General features: G+C 34.9%; 1 protein-coding gene across 1 annotated transcript in view; it reads left to right on the top strand.

Moving 5' to 3' along the window:
- Nucleotides 1-24,497, top strand: part of LOC126965505 (cadherin-23) — a 75,258-nt gene that overhangs the window by 17,207 nt on the left and 33,554 nt on the right. Inside the window, exons 2-18 of the mRNA XM_050809138.1 lie at nucleotides 1,833-2,160; nucleotides 5,601-5,752; nucleotides 6,028-6,246; nucleotides 6,742-7,033; nucleotides 7,658-7,830; nucleotides 8,640-8,837; nucleotides 9,399-9,592; nucleotides 11,328-11,528; nucleotides 12,567-12,681; nucleotides 13,611-13,773; nucleotides 14,366-14,523; nucleotides 15,981-16,136; nucleotides 17,833-18,012; nucleotides 18,929-19,063; nucleotides 20,647-20,831; nucleotides 21,493-21,752; nucleotides 24,045-24,208. Coding sequence (XP_050665095.1) covers nucleotides 1,977-2,160; nucleotides 5,601-5,752; nucleotides 6,028-6,246; nucleotides 6,742-7,033; nucleotides 7,658-7,830; nucleotides 8,640-8,837; nucleotides 9,399-9,592; nucleotides 11,328-11,528; nucleotides 12,567-12,681; nucleotides 13,611-13,773; nucleotides 14,366-14,523; nucleotides 15,981-16,136; nucleotides 17,833-18,012; nucleotides 18,929-19,063; nucleotides 20,647-20,831; nucleotides 21,493-21,752; nucleotides 24,045-24,208 — 3,129 coding nt within the window. The 5' untranslated portion in view covers nucleotides 1,833-1,976. The remainder of the gene's footprint in view (nucleotides 1-1,832; nucleotides 2,161-5,600; nucleotides 5,753-6,027; nucleotides 6,247-6,741; nucleotides 7,034-7,657; nucleotides 7,831-8,639; nucleotides 8,838-9,398; nucleotides 9,593-11,327; nucleotides 11,529-12,566; nucleotides 12,682-13,610; nucleotides 13,774-14,365; nucleotides 14,524-15,980; nucleotides 16,137-17,832; nucleotides 18,013-18,928; nucleotides 19,064-20,646; nucleotides 20,832-21,492; nucleotides 21,753-24,044; nucleotides 24,209-24,497) is intronic.

Below are 24,497 nucleotides of genomic sequence, written 5' to 3'. Positions count from 1 at the left end.
ACACTTACACTTCAGTGGGTGTTTACCTTCGGAATATGGTATAATACTCCATGTTAGATATTTTTTTAAATATATTTTGAGTTAGCTTAGCTTAGTTAGATTCATTTCAAAGTTCTTACTTTTTTATTTACTTATCAAATCTGTAGGCGCCATTGTATTACGTCATAACGTAATGTTCATTTTTAGTTCTATTTATTTAGAGCATTGGTAAGAAGACCATCAGCTGAAACAATAAACAAAATACAATCAAAGAAGAATATTTAAATCATTTTTCAGTATAGTCAGTTACAAGCAAGCCCCCGTGAGGTTTCTACGTCATCTTAATAATTATAAACAAAGATCTGTCAACAGATCAACTTCTGTAACTCTTGTTTTTAAATGATTTAAACATTCACTATTCATAGTATAAAACAATTAAAACAACAATTACAATCATATGGCGAAGCCTATGGTCGCTCAGAAGGCAATGGAGAGGGCTATGCTCGGAGTTTCCCTACGAGATCGAATCAGAAATGAGGAGAGGAGAACCCTACGAGAACCAAAGTCAGCGACACAGCCCAGTTAGTGGCAAAACTGACGTGGCAGTGGGCACGGCACATATCTCGACGGAGTGGACGAAGTTGGAGCAGTAAAGTTGAAGACGTAGTCGTAGACGTAGACCGATCCTCATGGCGTTCTTTGGGGTAGGTTTTTGTCCAGCAGTGGACGTCTTCCGGCTGAAATGAAAGAGTTTAAAACAATACCGAAAATATACTCTGTAAAATATTTGTCTGTTTGTCTGTGTATGGCCGGGCTAAACGCAAAAAGTATTAATTAGATTTAATTCCAATTTTGCATGAATATCAAAAGAGGTTGGGACAACACATAAGCTACATTTTATCACGCTAAAGGCAGGCATATTATTTTTGCTGTTTCATTGCGTCCACCCGAATGACGTCACGGGCAACATAACTAGATAAAAATAAGAGTACCTACAAGGTACAAGTATAGTAGTAATCAGATATAAGTATTTAGTTTACATGACATCATGAAGTCATGACAATATTTATTTATTTATTTTAATTGGTACACACAACAGAATTCCAACAATACAAGAAAAGTGTCAGCTAGATACAAAACAGGCTGCAACTCCACCAGGGTGTGTACACAGCATGATAAGTAAAAATAGATAAGTATAAGGATACGATAATCAGATAAGATCAGATACAGCAGAAATAGATACGAAAGTTTTAAGATAAACGATCTTAAGTTGCCTCAGCTAATCTTACAGATATATTAAACTACCTGAGCCGATGGTTGTTCGTAAATTACGTCAGCTGCCCTCTACTCGACGAAAGGAATATTGCTACCAAATATTTTCAAGTGTCTACTCCTTTTGGTTCCAAAGATATCGTGATGCGTCAGTACATTTGATTCATTTAAACTAATTATATCTTTTATATAATGTAGATTTTTAAAGTATTACCAAAAATCAACAGTGGATGTCAGGTATACCTACCCCACAATTTTCGTTCAACAACTTTCGTGTAGCAGGGTGTTCTATTGATGACAGATAGGTAGGGCTGTGATTACCGATTCAATTTTTTTTGAAAATTCTTCCAAGTAAACTTTACACGAGCAAATAATCGGTTTTCTTACACGTACCTTTAAATAACCTATAGCAACGTACCTACTAAGAATTTAAATTGAAGCAATAACAATTTTTATTGTGTTTAATTTTAATTACAGTTACCTAATAAGTAATCAACACAAAATAAGTTTAAACTTTTCTACTTCACAGTTGACACTTTACACCTTTCGAATATTTAATAACAATGTGAGTTGTGTTGCAGGTGCCCGCGAATCACCCGGCACGTAGCAGAGATTAACGAAGCACTTTCACCACTGCACTGCTGTTCCCACGGAGAAACCGTGTGAGGGAAAATCCAGGGAAAATGATCACAATAGCTAAAGATATGCGATGCGACAGGTGAACCATGAGGGAAAGGACATTAAAAATAGACACTAAGTCTCCACCAAGAGTGCGATTAAAATACATAAATGTATTGTTAATACTGCTGCTTTGTCAGTTATGTAGCTGTAATAGACCTCCAAGATTTCTTATTGATGGACGCTCAGAAATTGTTATACGGCTTAAAGAAGGACCGGATACGCCAGTGGGTAAGTATGGCTTATTCGATTTCATTGGTAGTCTTAACTTTTACAAACACTAGTTGAAATAATTAAATAATTGTTGTTTGCCATGGTAAAGAGACCACGCACCAAAAGATGCAGTGTTGGTAGGCCCCCCGCAGGGTGGACCGACGATCTGGTCAAGATCGCCGGAATACGTTCGATGAGGGCTGCGCAGGTCCGATCGTCGTGAAGATCCTTGGGGGAGTCCCTTGTCCAGCAGTGGATGCATTCCAGCTGATGAAAATGATGGCAAATAGCCTGGTGCCCCCTCTGGTAGGCTTACGATCCAATAATTCTCACTTGAAATGCGGAAATTCACAAAATGCGCTTGCGGTGCTCCTTAAGGTACACCCAACCCCATCGGCAAAGCCGGCTTCAATGTTTTGTTTTTTTTTTGCCCAGAGCATATATTTTAACTAACTATACTTAGTTCGCTCAAGAACAAATATCGTCCTATGATGCGTAATAAATTTAATAAACTTACCACAGTTAAACTCAAAAATATGTTTTTTTCCTAGAATTTATCTGTAGCTCTTGGCTCATTCACAAACATAGTTATTGTAATTATATTTTGAGTTACTTCTATCTTTTTTTACAATAGTAATAAAATGTTAGCATTCGAGATCTATATTTTTGGTGATGCTTTTATGGTACTAACTTACTATCAGGTAAGCCACAAGCAGAAATAAACCCTTCTTTTCCATTATAATATATCTACGAAACAATTATTATACTTAATAATAGTCTGTAGATGATAAACATAAGGAAATTATATAACAAACGACAAAATAAAGTGCAGTTTGAATATGACAGTTGCATGAGGTGCTGCCTAATCGCATGCACAAAACACTCGTTCTATAGAACGGACACCCGGAAATTGGATTGAGGGATAGCACGTTACCATGACAACAAACACCAAAACAGGGGGACCGCACGGGAAGCCCTACATAATGAGACTACGTTGTAAACTTTGTACTCTTAGGTACCTACATATCCTTAAGAATATAGATACGAAATTACTGTAAATGTCATGCAGAGACAGTGAGTAGATTAAATTGCCTAAAAATTAATAATATTATAGGGCAACTCTTGGAATACGTCGATCAGATCGGTAATGTTCTGAGATGGGGCCTGTAAAAAATTGTTAATGCCTGAAATGAGGGGCTAAGTCTGTCAGGGGTAATTTCAGGTTTGCCTACCCCTTTCAAAAACTGGCGTGATTGTATTTACTATGTATGTCTGGTATTTCCGTAGCTATAAGTAATGATCATTAAACACCAAAAAAATCTACGACACTTGATTTCATCAATTAAAAATATTTTTTTGGAATCCATTGTCTTTCCTTTTAAATAATACTATTTGCACCCGATTTACACAAGTGGCTGTTATTTCAGTTTCTTCAATTCGAGAAATCATAATTCAAAATATCTTCCGAGACATGTTTATACATAATATATTAAAGTGCCGCTCAGGATTCATAAACAAGATCAAAGTATAATATTGCAATAGTGTTAGTGTTATAAATAAATAAAAATACATACTTGTCGTACTTAGGTCTGTTTGTCGAAATACAAACTCCTTGATCGGCTCCAAATGCTAATACTTTTTTGTACATAGGTACTTTGTTCATTACATTTATTTTCTTTTTAATTAGAATAAGTACTTTTTGTGAAACAATAAATAAATAAAAAATAAACAGCCCGAAATATTCTGAGCGGCACTACAACTGCGCTCGTCGCCTTGAGACATAAGATGTTAAGGCTGATTTGCCCAGTAATTTCACTAGATACGGCGCCATTCAGACCGAATAACAGTAATGTTTACACATTACTGGTTCACGGCAGAAATAAGCGCCGTTGTACTACGTAATCTAGCTGGCGTCCTGTGCAAAGGAGCCTCCCTCTGGTAAATTAATTATTTCTTCACTCATTCACTCCACGTGTCCAAACCATTTCAGCATCTTTCTCAGTCCTTGTCACAACATCTTCTTTCAGACCACGGCGCGCTCGCTTTACCACATTCAGAATTCTATCCATCTCATCGCATCTCAATTGCGTTAATTCTGCTTTTATGCTTCTTCTTCTATACCATACATACGTAGGGCAATGAAGCCAATAAAGAACGATTTTTAAGCTGCTGGTTTATTGACTATTCCCACAATTTATAACTAAGATGCTTTAGATATAGAATCATTTAGATATTTTTTACGAAACTCATATACGAGTATAGTCTGTGACTGTTGCCTCGATATAGTCTTGATAATGTAATGTATGTGTTTGTACATAATTCAACACATAAATTAACTATGATAAACATAATTCGATAATAATATTATTACGAGTCTATGTAATATGTTAGCGAATTTTATTGAATTGTGTTTATTATACTTAAATTATCACCAGGATCCAGGGCCAACTATAATTTAAGTATGTCTACTACTTAGCTTAGTTGAGTTAATAAGTCTTTAACTGGTGAAGCAGGTATGTTATACATTTACAACAGGAACCTAACAGGAACCTTTGTAATAGCGCGATAGAGAATTTTAGTACTCCCGCTGAGTTTCTTCTCAAGTTAGAGGTATATCTTATCGAATGGGTAAGGTAATGGTATGGGTAAGTAATTAAAAAACCAACTTTGCAAAATATTGAATTTGTACCACAACTTTCTGCAATATTTATATTACTATATCATATTATAATAGACGCGGGGTAGCTTCTGTAGACCAACCCGTAATTCCGGAAAGCCGGGATTACATTTTCCATTGGTCATTGCTTAGATTATTTTTTGTACATAATTCTGCCCGACGATCTGACAGCATGATAATCCGTGACCGATTATTATATTATTAGTCAACATGTGCGTCAGCTAGCGGTTTAATATTCAAAATACTAAGCATAGCTGACTGTTTAAGACTCGCCAATCAAAGCGCGATAGAAAGAGAGGCAACGTCTAGGTGAATAAAAATGTAGGTCTATAGCGCTGTGCTATCTGAATTCCACCTCATTGTATGGCCGAAAGAGTTCCTATTTCTTTAATTGATTTTGCGGAATGATTCTTCTGTACTTGAACTAAGACATATTCTTTGCTCAGGGTGAGTGTAGTGAGTTCGCGGTGAGGTCCCATATTAAACTGCGGATTTGCGTTCACATTGCGCGGCTTGACATTATGTGCACCCGTGAACACCAATAGTGACACAATAGTTTCAGTGCTTCCGTGTTCGGGATCACCACCGGCGCACCCCGCGCCCGCACTGCGAACTTACTATATTTACCCTGATGAAGGACCTCCGAATCGTCTGAAACTATTCGGCACCAAAATTGATCAACCGTGAGTAAAGCCGTTTTAGACAAAATATAAATGTTAGTAATAAGTATAATGTCTCACGAATTTTTTTTTTTTTAATTTATTAACTTTTTTATTGACAGGCAGTCTAATATACAGATTACGAGGCATAGATCCTGATGGAGACGCCTTACAATTTGGAATACGAAACCAAGTCGGTAGTGATATTTTAAGATTAGAAGCCATTTCATCCAACGAAGCTAATATATATTTAGTTAAGGAATTAGATAGGGAGGTATGTGTTACTATCTATAAATCACCTACTTAATGAATCTATAATTATTATTAGAAAGAAAATTATTATACTAGAAGACAATAAAAAATTAGAGGAAGACAAACGAGCACACAGGTCACCTGATGGTATATGATCACCGCAGGGCGCAGTCCATGCTCTCTTATAACACCAGAGGAACCACAAGAGAGATGCCTACCTTACAAAACACGCTATTATTATAAAATATTGAATATACCTTCTAAATATTATGATCTACATAGTTTTACTGTTTTCAGGTGCGTGATGAATACTCTTTCGTTTTAACCCTCACTGACGGTCATTTAGGGGAAGGTAATTTTATAACACAAAGTTTCTTGTTGTTGGTTGAAGATATAAATGATAATGAACCAATTTTCAAGCCATATCCTTCTGCTTTAACTGTAAAAGAAGATGCCTCCCCTGGTATATTGGCAACAGTTGAGGCAACCGATCTAGATGAGGGAGCTTATGGTCAGGTAAAATTATAATGATAAACATACTCAATTTTACTATAATCATTAGATATGCAATTGGTCAAAATGAAATCAAAAATTAAAACAACTTCGATTACTTTCAAATGAAGAAAAGTGCATGTATTAGTACTAATTTTTGTGGAAGAGGAGGACAACGAACGAAAAAAAGCATAAATTCAAAAATGATACTTTTAATTCACGCAGTTACGGAGTTGTCAGACTCAAAATTGGGGGCTTTTCCTTGTAACTGCGTTATAACATTTTAATGTGTTTAAGCTAGTGAACTTGTCGCCAATGCTCTAAGTACAAAAAAAATATAATAAATAAGTTATCATAATATTAAATTGACACTTGACAGCTGACACTAAACGAAAACAACTAACAATATTTTTAAATTACCTTCATCTTGATCAAAATATTTTCTAAGTTATTTTGATTTAAATAAAAAAAAAAAAAAAAAAAAACAAATTTTTACGAAACATATTATACAATCAACAGGTTTTATATAATTTACAAGAACTTGACGGTGATATCGATAACTTTTCAATTCAAACTGTTGGTGGCAAAGGTGTGATACGTCTAATAAACACGTTAGATTATGAAAGAAAACCTCTGTACCAACTTAGAGTATTGGCTGTAGATAGAGCTAACCAAGGACAAATTAACACTGGAACAGCAGCAATTATTGTTAAAGTTCAAGACGTCGAAGACCAGCCACCTGAATTCGTTGTTGCCACTCCAGTGACTCGCATAAGCGAAGATGCTCCTGTCGGTACATCAGTTTTACAAGGTATGTTTGCTATACATATTGGTTTATTTTTTTTCACCTCAGAGCAATAAACTCCTGTTAATACACTAATTACTAATGAGTGCAAACATACATCCCACAATATATTAGTGTGTCCTTACTTAACTAAAAGCTAGTGGAATATTGCATATTTCTAAACTGTGAGCTGTCTTTGTAAATGGCGTGTTTCTTTGTGGATTGTGCTATGTATGCATCATATTTGGATAGTTAATGCTCAGGCAATCCTACTTTTATTTAGAAGCCCAGGGACAGACTCTACTTTAACTTTTTTTTCTTTGTGGGGATTTTTACGAAAAAAATATCTGGAGGCCTATATAGAAAGAATAAACCTAGATAGCTATCAGAATGAAAGAAACAAAGTGTCAAAGTGGTATATTGTTATCCAGTAAAGAAAATGTTGCCTATACAGTATACAGTATACTGTTCAACTTAGAAGAATGTAAGTACATAGGGTACTTTCTGCTTCCTTCCATCTATATAATAATAAAAATACTACAATAATAATTTAAAAGTTGCATTTCAGAAATAAAACTAATATTAGTATAAATGTAAGTGATAATGTTATCAAATCCTATTTATATTTTATATTAATTTAATATTTTTCAGTGCGGGCCATTGATGGAGATAGGGGTATTAACAATAGAATATCTTACAGCATTATATCTGGAGGAGAGGACAATTTTGATATTGACAGCAGTTCAGGTGTCATATTCACGGTTAGCTCATTGGATAGAGAAGACCCTAATAACAGCAATGGAGCATATATATTGGAGATACTGGTAATTTTATATATTTATGAACATTGCCATTACTATTAATAATTTTTTACATCATTATTTTTCATGGTTCCATTACTTTCATCTAACTAATATTTTAAAAAATGTGCTTTTAAATTTTTTTCTTTGTGACACCCATTGTCATGAAATTTTGTAAGCATATTGTCAGAGGTAAAAACAAAGTCCCCGAGGAACTCTGATACAAATTTAACATGGTATTCGTTTTGGATGGAAGCTAGTCAAGTTAAGTTTTTATTTTACTTTTAGTATTGGGTAATTTAAGTTTCACTCACTAATCTAAGAAGGCAGTCTGCACTTTCTGTGTTTGTTTCTTATATTCAACATCCACAAATAGTAACTTTGATAGTCAATTGTTTTTAAGACTAAATCGTAGTTTGACTGAGAATTGAATATTTTTTTTGCATGTTAGTACTAATACCTTCCTAAATAGATGCTTGTATGTCACTTATTATACAATTTTGCCTGATAGATAAAACACTACAGAGGAAGTAGTGTGTTAATTAAAACTATATGTCAATCTGTCACTTAAATCTAAGTGTAGGTATAGGTTACCATTTGTAATTTTTAGCTTATAATTTATAAATTCATTTTTATGAAATAAAATGAAATGTTCACTATAGTGGAATGTTGCATTATAGAAAGTAGTATTTAATCAAAAAAAAGATCAATTTTGACTGTCAAATCTGAGGGGCATGGGAATGTAAACAACATCACTTTTGTTTTCTAGGTTTTATTGCAAATTTTGATAAATGTGTTCCATAGTTTAATAATGCTTTAACATAATATTTTAGGCCACTGAGGAATCACACATCATATCACCTCTGCCAAGTGCTACAACAGAGGTGACAATTATTGTTACTGATGTTAATGATGAAACTCCAAGTTTCCGGAGTGGCAGATATGTTGGAGAAGTCATAGAGAATGCACAGCAGAATACACCTATAACATTTCTTCAAGATGCCATACCAGAAGTATTTGATTATGACCAGGTTAATCTTTTTAAAATGTATTCAGCATTCTCTTGGTTATTTTGTGTTTGTTATTATACAAAAAGCCACTGCCCCACTGCTGTGCATGTTGGGCCTCAGCACGCTAAGATGCGCCGGTATTTTAGCTACGTGGAATCATTTGTTTAAGAATGTAGGTCTATGGTTCCACTGCAGCACACATTATGTAGGAATATGAACCCATGACTATGAACAACTATGTTGTAGCTCACTACAAAGAGGCTATGCACATGTCAATAATAAGTTATTATTCATGTACAGTCTGTATTGCAGTGGAATTGAAGACCCATGTTGTCAAACAGCAATGAGACACGCTTTGTGTGTTTCTTTTAATAAGTGCATAAACACATTTTTTTTTCTAAAGTCCCCCATTGGGACAGCGGTTTAATACTGTTAATATATTCTGTTTTGGATGGGAAAAGATTGTAACTAAAATGCTTTAATGTATTTACATAAGTATTAGTAGATATTGTGTTGATGTTCATCTTATGTTTCTTGTATGTATGTTTTTAAATTAATTTTGTTTTATTTCTGTCATTGTAGGGTAAAAATGGTACTTTCGAGCTTTACTTAGTCGGTGATAATGGTGTGTTTGATGTCACACCCTTCAAAGGAATCAATGAAGCATCGTTTTTAATAAGAGTTAACAATCCTCTTTACCTTGATTACGAGAAAGTCACCGTTTTAAATTTCAGCCTTGTTGCCAAAGAAATTGTTAGCAATGATCCAAAAATGAGGTTTGTATAAGATTTGTTACATTTCATGCTGTATATAATATTTTTGTTGTTTTCTAAGTGGTATCCCTTACTTCTGGGATTAAGTGTACTAATTCTGGAACTAAATACTTCTGGGATTAAATATACACAACCCGAGAGTTGAACCAAACATACCAATATTTATGGAACATGCGTCATGCGGACGATTGACTTAGCTGGTAGAGTGCTCTTACGTAACCCGAAATGGGCGGGTTAGAATCTCGCATCATCCTTAAATTTTTTATCATTTCTGTTCGTAAATAATAATATGTTAGTTGATATTCATATAAACAATTTCTTATTTTTATTATATCTATTATTTTTAATCATTTGCTTCAAATCCTTGTCAAATTTGTAGGTCAACTTTATTTTTGTATTTAATGTCTTCCAATGAGAGTGGTGTATGCACCAGTAACTGTCATTCGTACCAGATTATGTACCTTTAAGACCATAATTATTTTAATGTTTTGTATGTAATGCTGTTGGTGTGTCAGTAAATAAATAAATAAATTTTGGTACAAATTAAATTTGTATATGATATGTTGTATTTGTGTCAAACATCTGTTTTCTTCTTGGCATTTAAAGTTACTAGGCATACATCCTGGTTTACTCCTCCAATTATTTTTTTTATTTGTCTTTTTTTCTTAGGTATTTGTCATCCTCTTCCATAAAAAAAGTTCGTTTTGCATGATGTTACGTCATACGTCATGAGAGTATGACGCGTTTTTGAATCATCATGTAAAGGTCTTTGACTACCCAAAACGAAATAGAATTTTCGTGTTAACTGATGTGAACCAGCCTACTGTTTCTTCTAATATTATTAAAATACCCGCTGCCAAAAAATTATAGAAATTTTTGTGTACAAATCATTTAAAAGAAAACTGATTCACTCGGCTCGCTTCAATTACTCTTTCTCTTTCGTTACGTAGCTTTCTTTCGCCGTCATTCGCTAAATGTGAACCCGACCTAAATATCACTCTACTGCGGGAGGATTTAATCCGCGATATCTACATGTAAGTATACATAAGAGTGAAGTAATGATAATGATCGAGCACCAAAAACAATAATGACGAAATAATCGAAATAATGTCGCAAATGAAAAGCTAAAGTTTATTAATATTCAGGTCACATCCTTTCGAATGACTTAAGTGATGTCCATGACATAGAGTGGGATCGTAGAGCGCAGTCAGTGAGTAGCAACATGCTCGCACGCAGGTTTGCTCGAAACACAAATAATTTAAAGTGTTATTATTCAAAGCATTCTGCCAGTCTCTTAACTATCGCCTTGTGGGTGTCCTATTTGCGCGGAGCTTATAGCATTCTACGTGACACATAAAATAATACGTTTATTAGGCTGTTGTGGCTACCGTGGCGTTGTAGTGCTTCTGGAATGTTTGCTGATGCATCTGTGATGGTCTCAATGCCATAAGGCGCAAAAGAGCGGTCTCCTTGGTCAGCGTCTTTTCGCGTTTGCTGCCAGAGATGACTGCTCCTCCCAGAAATACTGGACACAGTTAGCTCTAGGTTTATTAATATATTTGGCTAATAATACTGACATAGATCATAAGAAATATTATTACTAATACGTATGGAGATCTCTCTGAATTAAGTAAATAAATATATATGGATGAAAATCAACTAAACCCACACATTACAGTGTGCAAAACGTAATGTCTTTCTACCGCTATCTAAATTCTAAAGTAAATGTTCTTTTCAGTGTAGTCCCTATAACAGTTCACATTAAAGATGAGAATGACAACTTCCCGGAGTTCACTCAGCCTTCCTACACAGTCTCGATACCAGAGAACTGCGGGGTTGGTACTACAGTGGCATGGGTACAAGCTCTTGATCAAGATTCTGATAACTATGGGACAAGGGGCATTAGATACACCAATCTTAGTGGAAGTATCGCGCATTTGTAAGTATTTATAACGAGATTTCAGAGAGTTTGACAACAACATAATAATAGATTATGATATTACTTAGGTAACTTGTAAACGACTCGACACACACTTTTTCAACACACTTGCCAGGAAAAAATATTTATTTTGCACGCGCCAAATTTAATGCGATTGACATACCTATACATAGCTATACAGCCTACTTCAAAATTATGTGTTTATAAATTGCATACACATATTTATAACAAATTATTGTTAATTATAAATATTTTGATATTAATAAATGATTTTTCGTCTTAATTAGGGACACATTTATTCCAAAAATGTAAAGAGAGATTCAGCGGCATAAAACCTCTTTTTTATTACAAAAAACTGTATTACCCGGTTAAATTGAAAATCCTCTGTTTACTCACATATAATTTAAAGTAAGGTAATCTTCGTAGGAATAACCCTATTATGCACGTGTGTGTTATAGTTCGATTTTTGTCCCTAAGAATTATTAAATAAGGCTCACTTTATGAGCAATCGTTTTGAAAATTAGTTTTTAACATGTGTTGTGATGTGCAAGAGTTATTTGTGAAAAGAAATTTGTTAGAAACCAAAATATATTTATGTACCACAAGGAGTGACAATAACATTACGTATTGCAACAACATTTGGAAAACGTCATGAAGCTATATCAGTGCGTAAAGGGTCTTTAACGTGAGGAGCAGAATTGATAAGAAACTGCCAGGACATCTTTTAAATGATACATAGCAACTTTGCCTACTTACTATTACATTATACAATTTCAGGTGGCCTTTGCAGAACAAAATAATTACCATGCATCCTCTATAGTCTATATAATTATTATTGTAGAATGTAAGCCTGCTTTTGTTAAAGTAGCTTTAATATATTTCTTGAATTTGTGATCAGTGAGACCTTTATGTTTGAAGAAGATCCGCTATCTCGCAGCTGTACATTTAATTAGGCTTATCTACAAAAACCCAGGTTTTTTATACGAGAATATCACGGTATCCTATACATTATTTTTGATGATTAAATTGTGGTTGTAGGTTACACCTAAATCCCATATCAGGAGTAATAACAGTGAAACATGCCGGAAGTGATAGTTTTGACAGAGAGTTGGTGTCCCAGCATTATATCACGGTAGAAGCTAGAGATGATCTGGTATGTCGTATTAATAATAAACTTGAAACATTATAAAACTTCACAAGATATAAACTATGTCATCATCATTTTAGCCGGAAGACGTACACTGCTGGACAAAACCTCCCTCAAAGATCGCCATGACGATCGGTCCTGCTCTGCCCTCATCCAACCTATTCCTGCGATCTTGGCCAAATCGTCAGTCCATCTTGTGGGGGGTCTACCAACACTACGTCTTCCGTTACGTGGTCGCCATTCAAGGACTACTGCCCCAACGGCCATCTGTCCGTCGAGCTCTGTGCCCTGCCCACTGCCACTTCAGCTCTGCAACTACGGATCTCCTCTTTTATGATTCGATCTCGTAGGATAACTCCGATCATAGCCCTCTCCATTGCCCGCTAAGCGACAATGAGCTTCGTAATAAAATAAGGCCCATAGTTAGCGACCACGTCTGCGTTCCGTATGACAGATGTCTTCAGACACTGCTGTATTTCAGACGAGAAGAAACTATTTTTTCGCGATGATCAAAATAAAGATTTTGATATTTATATATTTGATTTATATTTAGTGTGTCTTAACAGAATTACAGTGGTTTTTCTTTGGTGTCTTGTGCTAGAAGTAAAATCAGAATGAATAAATGTTGTTTTCGACAGTGAGATGAAGTATAGTTAATTTGAGCAATTTAATTGGTCGAGTGTATGGCTCTAAACGCCTTATGCTAAAGGTAATGAGGTCGACAATTGGAAATCTGGCATGGACGCTATGCATTTCTCAGTGTGCGAATATATATTATATTTATTAAAAAAAATACCAATAACAAACTGTGGCTAAACTGCACTATGGTATGATAAAAATATTGACCATACCTGAAGCTGGACTAATATAACTTTTATTGTGTGTTTTGTTTTGAACTACAAATAGATAAAAATTGTAAATTGTTTTCTTTACAGGGAAAAGGTAACAGGAATACAGTGCAACTTGTAATTAACATAGAAGATGTGAATGACAATGCGCCGATGTTCCTTGCCAACAAATATGAAGCCAGGCTGTTAGAAAATGAGATGGCATTTGAAAACCCTCTGGTTCTAGAAGCAAGGGACATGGATCTTAATGGTAAAAATCACTGTTTTTTTTATAAGAGAAGGACAAACAAGCGAACGGTCCACCTGATGTAAGTGATCACCGCCACATTATTTGGCAACAACAGAGGAATTGTTGCCGGTCTTTCAGAAATGTGAACGCGCTTTTTTTAATGTACCCATGTACATCACACAAGGAAAGCTCATTCCATAGCTGGGTCGTACAAATGTGGACGAAATTTCCTGGAAAACCCCACCGTGAAGGAACGCCACCCATCCAAATGTGTTCTGTTAATGTTTGTTTGTTGAAGTTAATCTGTTAATTTAAAGGGGCATTTACCTGAAATACGACACTCCTTTCTTTTTAAGTTTGGATTTGCTGTTGTTTATGCATTTTTCACTGAACACTGTCATTGCGTGGCAAAGCGCGGTCGAAACGCAACTGAACGACAACTCGTGTCCAATAGACTCGTAGACAGAGTTTTACTTCAGACAATGTTTGAGTGTGATTGTGAGCCTAGTTGTTTTTGTATGTGTTAGAGTCAATCTAATCAATTCTAAATATATTCATAATTTTTCAATATGTAATAAGTGTCAATGACTAACCACTTTCTTATATATTTTAGGTACAAAAAACAGTCATATAGAGTATGCCATAGTAATGGGTGACTATAAGAATAATTTTACGATAGACCCCAATCTAGGAATTATTACACCAAGCAGTGGACTCGACTTTGAGCAAATTCCTGGTGACAATACAAATATAAGACCAATTCATCTGATTGTAAGTTCATATAATTTATATAAAAATAACTTAATAAAAATTTAATTTATTACACATCTTATGCAAACCTTATCAGCTTACTTACTGTAATTGTTAAGAACGTCTGCCTGCTTGGGTTGTTTTGTTCTAGACGAAGGTATCCCGCTCAATGTCACGCATGGCGAGTGTACTATTACATTTGGCTTGACACCGACTTTGAATGTATCAATATGTAGCACATACAAATAATAATACTTTATTAATATTAAAGGTAAAGGTTTTCATGAGATGTGTATTAAATTAAATTTTAGTTAAGTTATTGTATACTTTTTTAGTTTTTAAGAAAAGTTTTAAAGAACCTGAATGAGAACTCCATAAAAAAAGGACACAAACTTCAATTATATCATCCAACAAAAAAATCATAAAAAATATTTATAAAATGAATACTACTGGGCCAAACTGTGTAAAATTTTTATGGGACCAAATGGTATCACGTTAATCGAATGATAAATCTTACCGTAATCGGTGTATATAAATAAAAAATACCGATCAAATTGAGAACCTCCTTTTTGAAGTCGGTTAAAAAGTGAAGATGGCTTGGGGCTTGGTGTTCTCGCACACTAAAATGGCACGAAAGAAGCTATGGCTGATTCGTGCGTCATGCACGTGACATGTGCTGTTTAGGGTGACTGTATCAATCTTGTCTTTTATTATCTTTTTAGGCTGATGTTTGTCATAGTTTTATATATATTATGTTGTACAATTCTTAAGCTGTTTGTGGACGTAAAGGGGTGGCAATGAATTTTTCCGCTTCATTAAAGCAACATTTCAAAAGATTTTACTACCTCAGTAAATATATATATATATATTCTAGAATGTATTTAATTAATTAAAGTGAATAAAAATCATAAAACATAATATTTTGGTCACATAGCAGTAATATAATATTTAAGATGTAAATATAACTAGCTGACCCGACAGACGTTGTTCTGTGCATACTAAATAAAATACGGTTTTTTATGAATTGGTCAATAATATTTGTTAACATCATGAATTATTTCGTAAAATATGTTCCCTGTTGTTATAATGAAATTGTTTCATAGCAGAAGTGTAAAACCGTGCGTCAATAAATTTTCTCATAGAAAATAATATGTCCATACAAAACAAAGAATGGAAATAAATTAATTATGGGTCTAAATTAATGGTCTAAAAACTATCCTATCTCTCAAGTTGGACTAAACTGCAGTCCATAAAGTAATACCCATTAAAATCCGTTCGTTAGTTTAGGAGTCCATCGCGGACAAACAACGTGACACGTAATTTACATATATTAAGATGGGGATAAACACGTGATCCAAATATAACTAAAAAAACAAGCTTAGTTTTTATCAGTCAATTATAAATCCAAATTTTGTCATCGCCCTTGCTTGTTCACAAATGCACACTCACCGGACATCAAACACGCGACCATCTTTCAGGTACGAGCCCGAGACTTCGGTACACCGTCTCTGTCGTCGACCGTGTCCGTCACGATCTATGTACAGGACGTCAACGATCACGCGCCGATGTTCCAGCAGATGATGTACAGGCGGGCCATTCCTGAAGACATGCCGCCTGGGACTAGCGTGCTTGAGGTACCTTATTGTAATTACTGATCAATTTATATTTTATTGGACCAAGACATATTATGTAGAGACAATTAATGATCGTATGATGGGTATCTGATATGTGCCTCTTACATGCAATTGTGATTGGTAATATGTATCACCTATTGAGTTTGATTTGGCATTACTCTTGATTCCAAATTGCAGTGGGGCCCCCATATTGAAGGATTGGCGAATAGGCTTAGTTCTGCAGCATATGCGGTTAAGAAAATTAGACGGTTAACTGACATAGATACGGCGAGATTTAGTTATTTTCATAGTATTATGTCCTATGGTATATTGTTATGAGGCAGTGCGGCCGATATTAATACAATCTTTGTGCTGCAGAAGAGGGCTATTCGCGCGATTTATAACCTAGGTCCTAAAGAATAATTAAGAGAAAAATTTAAAGAAATAAACGTTTTGACTGTTGCTTCTCAATACATTTTCGATAATGTTTTGTATGTTCATAAGCACATAGAGGAATTTTCTAGAAATTGTGACATTCATAATGTTAACACCAGGAACAAACATAAACTTGTTATGCCTACTACTCGGTTGGGTCGAGTTAGTAAGTCTTGTGTTGGGCGATGTATATGCTTCTACAATATGATCCCAGAAAATGTACAAAACAAATGTGTTACGAAATTTAAAAGAATTGTTAAAAAACGTTTGTGTGGGAAAGGTTATTATTTACTATTTACTATTTATTTAAGACAACAAAAGGTCCATATATAAATGTTAGTGAAATAGTCTTAACCTATGTTAGGAAATACAATAATAAATTACATATATGTTAATAACAAACTTATTTTATATTAGTTGATATAATTAATAAACTTACAAACTAAAGCAGACATCCAGTAGTGCGCTTTGAATGCGCTGTCCTGTTTGTCGGCTATCACCTTCAAAATTATATAAAATATTATAGCATAAACGATTTTCTTAATGACACCACGGACTGGGAATAAAGCGAACACCCTCAGGCTCTTTAATTATAAAGGTTTATTGTACGATATTACATTGTAATCCATATTTTATATTTAAAAAAAAACCCCGCTGAGTTTCTTGCGCCCATTCTTCTCAGGTCTGAGGCAGTCTCTTTTGAATGGGTGGTAGATTTTGACGTTCAATAAGTGATTTTAAATCCTATTTTGAATAAAAATATTTGAATTTGATAAAACGGATTAAACCCCAATAAATTGTATATTAGGAAATTTACTTGAGATGCTCTTTTAAAACTAAACAGTTTGTTATTGCAATTATTTGTCGAGCATGTAACTGTAAGCAACTGTAAAGTAGATCCTGTAGATGGAGCCACGAATTTTTTTCCTAATTCCACGCCTTGCTGACGGCGATAACACCAGTATATGTGTCCACGTCCATTGCTCCCACATCAATTATGAACTGTGCGCATTCTTTCGAAAAACCGCATGATGTGTTCATACGGATGCCGGTACGGGGCCGTCAGATACGGCAACGCAATAAGTGCCGTGTGAACATAACAATCGGTTTTTCCAGATCCGATGAAAGATAAATTCAAAATGCAAAACGAGACAGTGTTAGCGTAGCGTCAGTGTCAGCTGTACCTACTAAACAATTGTTAAACAAAGTAAGTTAAATATCTTAAGTTCATTTGACTCCAGGGACTTGTTTTAGTAATTAAAAGCGATGGTAATTCTTACAGGTAAAAGCCCGCGACGTGGACGGTTCGTCACCGAACAATCGCATAGTGTACAGAATTCAACGCGGCGCAAGCGATAAGTTTGTGATAGATTCACACACTGGGCTCGTGTCCGTTGCAAATGGCTCCAGTCTAGATCCGGACAAAACGGATCCCAAACATACTGTATACACACTCACTGTGGTAAGTCATTATTTGTACTTAAACTATTTAAAACATTATTTATACGTAAAAAACTACTCATGTAATAAAGAAAATATAGTGTTGTTTATTATATCCAATCATTTTTAATTGAACTGCGGTTTTATATTACAATATGTGAGTCATTTTTAACAATTGGGATTCATTTACTTATAAATGCTGCCGTCATTTTGCACACCATTACTGCACAAGTCTCCCAATATCTGGAGCGTTACAATCGTATGCAGCAATAGAATTTGTATATATAAGTTACTCTTATTCCTCCTGCTTCTTCTTCTGTGTGCTTCTTATTGCTCCTGCAAAGAATTTAACACATTTATATTCTTCTTATTTGGATTTCTATGGTGCTAGGTGTAATCGGGTCAAAAACGCTAGCGTGACATTGTTTACAAAAAATATCTTCTATCCAGCTATTTTTGTGGTATCAAGTCGTTCCTATTAATAAATCAACTCAAAATCACTATTCATGTAGGTCAAGGAAATGAGACTTTTGACTGTCAAGTTTTCTTTTTACATTACCGCCACGGCGCAAAAGGTTGAACTAAGAGTAAAAGAATATTAGTCAGCAACCGTTGTTACCCATTACCTTACGTTGAAATGCACTACAAGTGTTGGAATTCTTTTTTTTACTTCGAGTTAGTACTTTATGATTCACAAACTAAATTCAAATCGGTCAATGCACACAAATTCACGGCATCACTTTTTGAATGGTGGTGGTTCTTTGCCTTATTTCACTTACACCCAGGTTGGATATAAGATGTTGCCAACGGGGATCGAACCCGTGACCCCTTCATCAGATCTGTACTAATATTATACATAGATATCGTAAATTTTAATGATTTTGTTTGCCGGGAAAAATTATTATAATTAAGTATTGATATAATTTTATAATGTTCAGGTGGCGTTAGACGGTGGCATCGGTGAACAGCAGCTGAGTGCGGCGGTTCTGGTCAATATTACTATAGTGGACGTTAACAACAAGCCTCCTGTTCTCATGGAGCCGGGAACTGTTCATGTCATAGAGAATACACAGGTATATACATAGGATATTAGATATAATTGAGTGTTTGGCTATTATAAGAGAAACAATCGTGTTTTAACCTCCGATTTGCTAAACGATTTCACGAGATCGGTGACCTTGAAGACTGTAGACTACGGCGAATCCGACGCGTTCCATAGTTTAAATTTGAATAGTAAAATGCACAACGCTAAGTCACGTGCATATTGCGTCACGCGAACATGGATATGTCGCAGGTATATTGTCAAAGGTAAATTTCACTAGTCATATTTTAATTTAACGGTAGATTGTTAATCTACTTCGGCCTGGTTTTAGTGTATTGCAATGTTTGACAAGTTTGACAATTTTACTGGTCGATAATTTATGAGGCCGTCTCTGATTGGTTTGTTTCTTGTATTTATTTTATAGTCATTATTTTAGTTAAGCATTAGTTTAATAAACTAATTATTATCTAAGCGAATCGGCCTTTGTTCAGTAGTAGGTCCCAAAAACAAATTAAGACTGTTGACAACAACGTACGAGCTGAGCGTAGCGTGCCGCGGCAGCGACCGGCGAGTGCCAGAACCAAATCGGCCCTTGTTCACTATTGTTTTGACAATAACTTCAGATGGAATTACATACACGCTTCAATGATTACTATTATTCATTGTTAAGTTCTTTTTTATTATTATTTTGATAACGTAAAACTATCATTATAGGCTAACCTAATGCGATAGCTTAAATGTAAATGATAAGTTAACTTAAATGATTTTTTTACTTAATATCACATACTTTTTACTTTATACAACTGACTAACTTAAATGATCTATTTTATATAAAACTTAACTAAAACGTTGTGGCCCGTATGAACTCGCCCAGTGAGCAACTGAACTGAAGGTCGATGTGTTCAGCGACTAGTTGTGTGCACACACAACTCACGTATGATGGTAGGTACGTCAGCCATTTGTGTCTATCATCAAGTCATGTGCCTTGATTGAACAATACATTATATAAAGTTAAATACTAACCTAGCGGAATGCTATGATGGCCGTCTTAGTATTTGTCAGCTACTTAATTACCAAAAAATTAACAATTGAAGGACTCGTTAACGTTTATATCCAATATTTTTTTCGTAAATCAAATTGTGTCACATCATTATGAAAATATGTCAGAACAGACATCAAAGTGTACCACCGGTAAAGTAATTTGGTATTTTTGAAGTGATCTTTTTTGATGGGAGCGTAAACCTACCTACGGCGCCAGTCTATCTGATTTCCTTTTCTCACACAAACGGCACTGGTAGGCAGGCTCCTCTCTCACTCTAACCAATTGTTACTTTTATAAAATTAAATACTGATACTAATAATGTAAAAACACAAAATTCTACTGTACATATTCAAGAATTGTAATTTAGTAAATAAATACTGTATAATCAATAAACGATTTTATTAATAAATAACCTTTCCTTGCATTATCATATTTATACAAAAAAATTAAGCTACCCAAGCTTTGTTAAGTTCAAGATTTTCAATATTAAATAGATCAACTCGATTAGTTTAAGTTATCACTTCTGGCGGGCGTCCCGATACGTACTTGTTTAATTTTTTTATTTTTAATAGGTAGGATCGGTGATATACCGAGTGTCAGCGTACGACCCCGACGACCAGCCCGTGCTCAGGTATGCCATCGACAGAGCGAGCAGCTTCGCCCGCGACGAGGACGGAGTTATTGTTCCTGCCACAGAGTACGACTACCTCTCCATGTGGGACTTGAACACTGTTGACGGCACGCTCAGAATTGTAAGGTAAACTCATTATACTTGGCTAAAACCATTTATACGTCTAAATATTATCTATAAAATTCTTCCATTTGACCGCATACAACAAGATCGCAAGACTCCATAGATTAAGTTATTTCCGGTGAGCTTGGTTCTTTGGCATTGCGAAGTGCTCAGAGGAGCCGTTCTGAATGATTCCAGCGGCCGAATTCCACCAACGGACATGACACCATCAAAACGCAAAATACCACCAATATCACGGTGTCGTCTAGCATTCCATAACCGCGCGTTTTGCAAGATATTTCTTGCCTCGCACAGCAACTTTGTGGAATCAATTACAGACTACTGTTTTCTCTAACCAATACGATTTAGGTACTTTCAAGAAAAGAGCAAAAGTGAGGGACCTTAACGCCCGCAACGTATCTCTTAACCCCTGTTGTGACGGGTGTCCATGGGCGGTTGTCTCACCGCTCCCCATCCTGTGAGCCTCTTGCTCTCTTATATATAAAAAAAATTACTAACCCAAAGTGACATACAAATCGCGAATGTAAGACGTAGCTTGTCACACACACTAAAGTAATAAACTTAGCTTGTTTTCATCGGTTGTCTAACAGCAAGAGACTCTATCGAGACAGACTAAATTAATTATCTAAGTTGCATTGCTTAACATATTAAATTTTAATTTCAGAGTACTAGATAGAGAAAGAATAGAGTTAATTAAGTTAGTTATAACAGTAGAGGATATGGCGGCCATTGAAGGTGGGCCTCAACAAACGTCGTCGGCTACATTAACAGTCGTGGTACTCGATCAGAACGACAACAACCCCAAATTTCGGAAACCATTCTACAAGACGTCCGTTCCAGAAAATTCTAAAAATGGCGCCCATATTGAAACTTTGGTGGCCGATGATGCGGATAAGAATCGTACTATGACGTATGTTCTAGAAGGTAATCATTAATTGGTTGTTATAATCATTCTTAATAAATATATCAAAGTCAAACTAACTTTATTGTATTTGTTTACTAAGTGCTTTTGAATCTTATATATAATTAAATAATTAAAATTATCATACAATCTAATTAATTAATCTCATTCTAGTTACAATTATTGTAGTGTGGGGCCATCCATAAAGTACGTCACACGAATTTTAGGACTTTTGAACCCCTCCCCCCGTCCTTGTCACAGGTTGTCACATTTTTATAACCCCCCCCCCCCTCCTGATGTGACGTCACACATTTTTTAAATTTATGTATGTATTTAAAAATAATCGAGAGAAAACAGCTATTTTAATTTTTTACTTATTTTATTAAATAATAATCTAATAAAATCAACATAAAGTCCAACATTTCATAAAACCGAAAAAACAAACGACTAGTTAGAAAATAATTAACGATTAATTATATTAATTAAAGATAAAAAACTTAATTATCGAGTGTCCATGGACTTTGAATCCACTCTTTTATATCAGCTATTACTGGTAAATCAGGCATTTTCGTTCTAATTTGAACGAAAATCTAAAAAAATTTGAACATCCTTAGTGTCGACATCATTCCTCTCCATCCATAAAGCATCGTCATCATTCATTAAAGAGAGAATTTCTCGGGCACGTCTAGCCGCAATTCTTTGAGGATGAATTTTCGCTATAGGTAACATTTCTTGTTTTTAGAGATAGAAAGATATATTTTTAATTATTTATTCATTTATTTATTAAATGATAAAATTAAAATGTTAACAAAACCCTGCAAAACTGTTCTCACACATTGACTGCAGGAATGAGTCTCTTTAAATATAGATATTTACATAGTTTTATAAAATTAACTTAATACTTTAAATACTAGTATTTTAAATAAAGATATTTACATTTTTCTATATAATTTAAAACTTAATACTTTAAATACAAGAATTTTAAATATAGATATTTACATTTTTTCATACTTGTAATTACGGACTATTTTATAATAATCTAAATTAAAGATGTTTAACTGATTTAACCTAATTAGTTGTATTATAAATTTTGAACTTACTTTACTGTCTTGTGGCTTTACTAGTGCTAATGCCTTTGATGAAGAAGGATTCTTTGAGAAACAACTCAAAAGTGTCCCCTTTTTTTGGTCAATTTCACTTGTAATTCTTTAATTTTTAATTCTGTCTCATCTTCAACGTTATCATTATTTTTTAATCTTTTCCATAAGGCGTTAACTTCTTCTTGTATGATTTGTTTTTTTTTTGTCAGCATAGGCTGCACTATACGCATCGAATAATCTGCGGTAAAACTACCGAAATCAATCTTTTTGTTCATTTTAAAATAATTTAATAAATTAAAAATGTTAAAACAATTAATCTGAGAAGACTATGACTGCCACTCGGCAAAAGTCAATCGTGAAATAAACAAAAGGAATGTATTGAAGTCACTTGTCGAAGGTCTCGCAAACAACCGACGTGCGGAACGATAGAAAAGCAACGCCGCTCTAGAAGTTAAATGACGTTGCATGAGAGATTATCGCATAGCGAGAATGCTAAATTATTAATAAATATAGATCAAGTTCGTAAATTTTTAATTCACATCCAAACTTTGCGTTTTAGTATTTTAAATTTTAACATGTGACGTCACAAAAGTATTGACCCCCCCATGCCCCTTGTCACACGATGTCACACTTCGGTGATACCCTCCCTCCCAATTAACGTGTGACGTACTTTATGGATGGTCCCTTTTTGGAATCGGTGTCCTTCCGCCGCAACCCGCTCTCGCCTCTTCACGACTCAAGCACATCTCAACTATAACTATGTATGTAATTACAAACCTACCTTGGCTAACACCGACTCAAAATATAACAATAATTGTTACTAGAATTAGATTAATTAATTAGATTGTATAAAAATACGCAATAATTTTCATACTTTTTAGTGCCAAGCTTTTCTTTGTAACGCCAAGCGTGGTTGACTGTTTACGACTTGTCTCCGTTGGAGACGTTCTTCTCTCTCGCACGCTTTGTTTGTCTACACGCTTAGTATATTGTAAATGAAATAAATAAATTAAATAAAAAATAAATCTATGCGCGCGACACGTCCAATTGGTGTGGATGCTAGTTAATTATATCGCACGAGACGGGAAATCGGAATTGGTCGGCAGGTACAAGGGGAAGTCAAACAGATTTGCTTATGGCAAAAAGATATTAGAACGACCCTGGAACGAATAATAAAATAAAATTTCTGATAAATGGAATAACATTTGATTACAGGGACAGAGGATCTATTAGAACTCGTACACATAGATAAAAGTAGTGGACAGATGGTCGTGTCTAACAGGATTGACCACGAGATGTATCCATGGATCAACTTGACCTGTAAAGCTATCGACAGCGGAGTGCCGCCCAGATACTCTGTTGTCGATATATTTATACAGGTATGTGAGGAAAATTGAAAAAGTCTGGCTGTAATACAATAAGAGACTTACTAATCAAAGGCCTAAAGGCAACACTCCTGTGATTCCTCTCTGGTGTTGCTAGAGAATGTGGGCGGCGGTGATCACTTAACAGAGTTGACTCGTACGTAAAAAATCAAGCCAATCGGAGATGACTTGATCGTCGATGATTTGAGCCGTTCTTCATTGTATGTGAATTGGAACATTACTACATGTGAGGCCTTATTTGCGCATTATATAGTTGCAGGCGGTGGCTTGTGTTTACAATATT

The sequence above is a fragment of the Leptidea sinapis genome, chromosome 7 (assembly GCF_905404315.1).
Source record: "Leptidea sinapis chromosome 7, ilLepSina1.1, whole genome shotgun sequence".
NCBI classification, from domain to species: domain Eukaryota; kingdom Metazoa; phylum Arthropoda; class Insecta; order Lepidoptera; family Pieridae; genus Leptidea; species Leptidea sinapis.
Note: the sequence above shows the minus strand (reverse complement) of the source record. Positions and strands in the feature narration are given on the sequence as shown.